The sequence below is a fragment of the Protobothrops mucrosquamatus genome, unplaced genomic scaffold (genome assembly GCF_001527695.2).
Source record: "Protobothrops mucrosquamatus isolate PMUCROS unplaced genomic scaffold, P.Mucros_1.0 scaffold3907, whole genome shotgun sequence".
NCBI classification, from domain to species: domain Eukaryota; kingdom Metazoa; phylum Chordata; class Lepidosauria; order Squamata; family Viperidae; genus Protobothrops; species Protobothrops mucrosquamatus.
This window is the reverse complement of record NW_015389852.1, coordinates 71,084-75,081: the sequence shown is the minus strand read 5'-3', so window position 1 is coordinate 75,081 and position 3,998 is coordinate 71,084. Positions and strand designations below refer to the sequence as shown.

General features: G+C 47.9%; 1 protein-coding gene across 1 annotated transcript in view; it reads left to right on the top strand.

Moving 5' to 3' along the window:
• Nucleotides 1-3,998, top strand: part of NXN (nucleoredoxin) — a 30,353-nt gene that overhangs the window by 5,162 nt on the left and 21,193 nt on the right. Inside the window, exons 3-5 of the mRNA XM_015827729.1 lie at nt 992-1,125; nt 2,299-2,399; nt 3,337-3,443. Coding sequence (XP_015683215.1) covers nt 992-1,125; nt 2,299-2,399; nt 3,337-3,443 — 342 coding nt within the window. The remainder of the gene's footprint in view (nt 1-991; nt 1,126-2,298; nt 2,400-3,336; nt 3,444-3,998) is intronic.

Genomic DNA, 3,998 nt, shown 5'->3' with positions numbered 1-3,998 from the left:
AAAGTCACCCATCCGACTTTCATGCCTAAGGCGGGACTAGAACTCACCGTCTCCTGGTGATTGGCCGAAAGTCACCCATCCGACTTTCATGCCTAAGGCGGGACTAGAACTCACCATCTCCTGATGATTGGCTGAAAGTCACCCATCCGACTTTCATGCCTAAGGCGGGACTAGAACTCACCATCTCCTGATGATTGGCTGAAAGTCACCCATCTGACTTTCATGCATAAGGCGGGACTAGAACTCACCGTCTCCTGGTGATTGGCCGAAAGTCACTCATCCGACTTTCATGCCTAAGGCGGGACTAGAACTCACCGTCTCCTGGTGATTGCCGAAAGTCACCCATCCGACTTTCATGCCTAAGGCGGGACTAGAACTCACCATCTCCTGATGATTGGCTGAAAGTCACCCATCTGACTTTCATGCATAAGGCGGGACTAGAACTCACCGTCTCCTGGTGATTGGCCAAAAGTCACTCATCCGACTTTCATGCCTAAGGCGGGACTAGAACTCACCATCTCCTGATGATTGGCTGAAAGTCACCCATCTGACTTTCATGCCTAAGGCGGGACTAGAACTCACCGTCTCCTGGTGATTGGCCAAAAGTCACCCATCCGACTTTCGTGCCTAAGGCGGGACTAGAACTCACTGATTCCTAGTGATTGGCCCAAAGTCATTCAGTTGGTTTTTGTGCCTAAAGCAGAACTAGAACTCGCCGTCTCCTGGTGATTGGCCGAAAGTTACCCAGCTGGCCTTTATGCTTAAGGTGGGACTAGAACTCACCGTCTCCTGGTGATTGGCCCAAAGTCATCCATCCGGCAGAACTAGAACTCACCCTCTCCTAGTTTCTAACCTATTGCCTTAACCACTAGATCCATCTGAGACTCATTCATGGTGAGAGATGGATGGAATTTTAATTAATTCAATCAATAACCATACCTCTCAGCAGCCTCTCTTGACCCCCTCCCTTCTTTCTGCTTTCCTCCCCCAGGGCTGGAGTTCCCTTGGGGTCCTCGGCCGTTCGGCGAGGTGGTGGCCGGCCCCCTTCTCCGAAATAGCGGGCCTCCCCTCGAGAGCAGCGTCCTGGAAGGCTCCCATGTCGGGGTTTACTTCTCTGCGCACTGGGTAAGCCCCCCCCCCTTCTTCTCTGGGGTCTCCATTTGAATCCGAGTTTTCCCTGAATTTGTCCTCACTGGAAGTTTTTAAGAAGAGACTGGAAAGCCATTTGTCCAAAATGGTATAGGGGTTTCCTGCCTGAGCAGGGAGTTGGACTAAATGATCTCCAAGGTCCCTTCCAACTTTATTATTATTATTATTATTATTATTATTATTATTATTATTATTATTATTATTATTATTATTATTATTATTATTATTATTATTATTATTATTGTTATTCCTTGAAATTGCAAAAATCTAGTTTCAGCTTCAGGCTCCAGGGCGTTCCCATTGCAAACAGCCACATGAACGCTGGACCTCACTCTGCCCACCACTCCATATACAGTGGCAATGAGTTCCACGAGCGAACAGTGGGCCTATGCAGATGAATCCAACTTACAAGCAATTCTCGACTTATGACTTATGACCTGGACTCAAAGATCTGATGGTTCCGGGGGGTGGGGGGAAACAGGTCATGTGACCGGACTTCTGAATCCTTACAGGTAGTCCTCAAGTTATGACCACAATTGAGCCCAAAATTTCTGTTGCTAAGCGAGACGTTTGTGAAACAAATTTTGACCCATTTTATGACCTTCCTTGCCACCGTCGTTAAGCAAATCAACGCCGTTCTTAATTCAGCAAGACAGTTGTTAAGTGAATCTGGCTTACCCCCGTTGACTTTGCTGGTCAGAAGGTCGCGACCGTCATAAATATGAGTCAATTGCCAAGCATCTGAATTTTGGTCACCTGACCGCGGGGATGCTATAACGGTCGTAAGTGTGAAAAACGGTCGTAAGTCACTTTTTTCAGTGCCGTTGTAACTTTGGATGGTCACTCAATGAAACGTCGTAAGTTGAGGACTCCCTGTTTCCTGATTCATCGTTAGCTTGTAGTGGGGCTTCTGTGTCTGCATTTCCTAGGAGCCCTGCACTTTGGTGAGGGAAAATCCACTTAAGTTTCTAGTCCTCTGCGTGTATCGGTTTGCCAGCCTGCATCCCATATTATTCTAGTTATTTCTGTCACTTGGAGAGAAAGGGACAAAAAAAATGTCTTTTTTGTAGTATATCAAGAGCTTCCCTAATTCCTCGGCTGTTTGGCTTAATTTTAATTTTATTTTTATTTTGCTTTTTCTTTCTGCAGTGCCCGCCTTGTAGAAGCCTGACTCGGGTTCTGGTGGAATCCTACCGGAAAATCAAAGAAGCTGGTCAAAAATTCGAGATTATCTTCGTTAGTGCCGACAGGTAAGTACGAATTGCACCACGAATCCCAAACGGAAGGGCATAAATCCTGTTTTTGCTTTTAGCCCCTTTTATTACCTGGGTGGAATTGGAGATCAGTTGAGTATTGGAGAAAGAGAGGGAAGGAGGGAGGGAGGGAGGGAGGGAGGAAGGAAGGGGAAGAAAAGAGAAATGGAAGAAAAGAAAAGGGAAGGAAAAAGAAAGGAAGGAAGGAGGAAGGAATAAAGAGGGAGGACGAGAGCAAGAGAGGAAAGAAAGGAGAGAAGGAGGAAGGAAAGTGAAGAGAGGAGAAGAGAAAATGAGGAAGAAAGAAGGAAGAAAGATTTGGAGAATGAAGGAAAGGGAGGGAGGGAGCGAGGAAGGGGTTAAGAAAATAAGTGAAGTGGAGGGAGGGAAGGCAGGAGGGAAGGAAAGAGACAGGAAGGGAGGGACAAAGGAAGGAAGAAGGAGAGAGGGGAAATGAAAGAAATGCGGAAGAAAATGAAAGAGGAAGGAAGAAAAAAGTGAAGGATAAAAAGGGAGGGAGGAAGAAAAGGAAGGAAGGAAGGAAGGAAGGAAGGAAGGAAGGAAGGAAGGAAGGAAGGAAGGAAGACCGACCAAATACACAGGTGTAGAATATGGCTCAATAGTAGCAACTGTGAGAGGGACCTCGGAGTCCTAGTGGACAATCACTTAAACAGGAGTCAGCCGTCTGCTGCAGCTGCCCAAAAAGCCAACACAGTGCTAGGCTGCATTAATAGAGGCAGAGAATCAAGATCATGTGAAGCCTCCAGAAGCTGTGAATGCTCCAACACTGGTGGTTTTCAAGAAGAGATTGGGCAGCCATTTGTCTGGAATGGTATATAGGGTCTCGTGCCTGAGCAGCGGGTTGGACTAGATGACCTCCAAGGTCCCCTCCCACTCTGTTATTCTGTTGTTCTGATTCCTGTGTCCCCTGCAGGTCGGAGGAGTCGTTCAAACAGTATTTCAGCGAGATGCCCTGGTTATCGATCCCCTACGCCGATGAAGGGCGGCGGTCGCGTCTCAACCGGCTGTACGGCATTCAAGGTAGTCGAAAGTAGAGAGAGAGGGAGGGAGGGAGGGAGAGAGAGAGAGAGAGAGAGAACAGTAGAACAGTCAGCCTTAGAACAATTCTTCAAAGGAGGCACTAAAACAGGTGTCTTCAAACTTGGCCCTTTTATGACTTGTAGACTTCAACTCCCAGAATTCCTCAGCCAGCATGGGGGAACCATGGCCCCTTCATGACTTGGGGACCAACTCCCAGAATTCCTCAGCCAGCATGGGGGAACTATGGCCCCTTCATGACTTATGGACTTCAACTCCCAGAATGCCTGAGCCAGCATGGGGGAACTATGGACCCTTCATGACTTATGGACTTCAACTCCCAGAATTCCTCAGCCAGCATGGGGGAACTATGGCCCCTTCATGACTTGCGGATTTCAACTCCCAGAATTCCTGAGCCAGCATGGGGGAACTATGGACCCTTCATGACTCGTGGACTTCAACTCCCAGAATTCCTGAGCCAGCATGGGAGAAATATGGCCCCTTCATGACTCGTGGACTTCAACTCCCAGAATTCCTGAGCCAGCGTGCCTGGCTGAG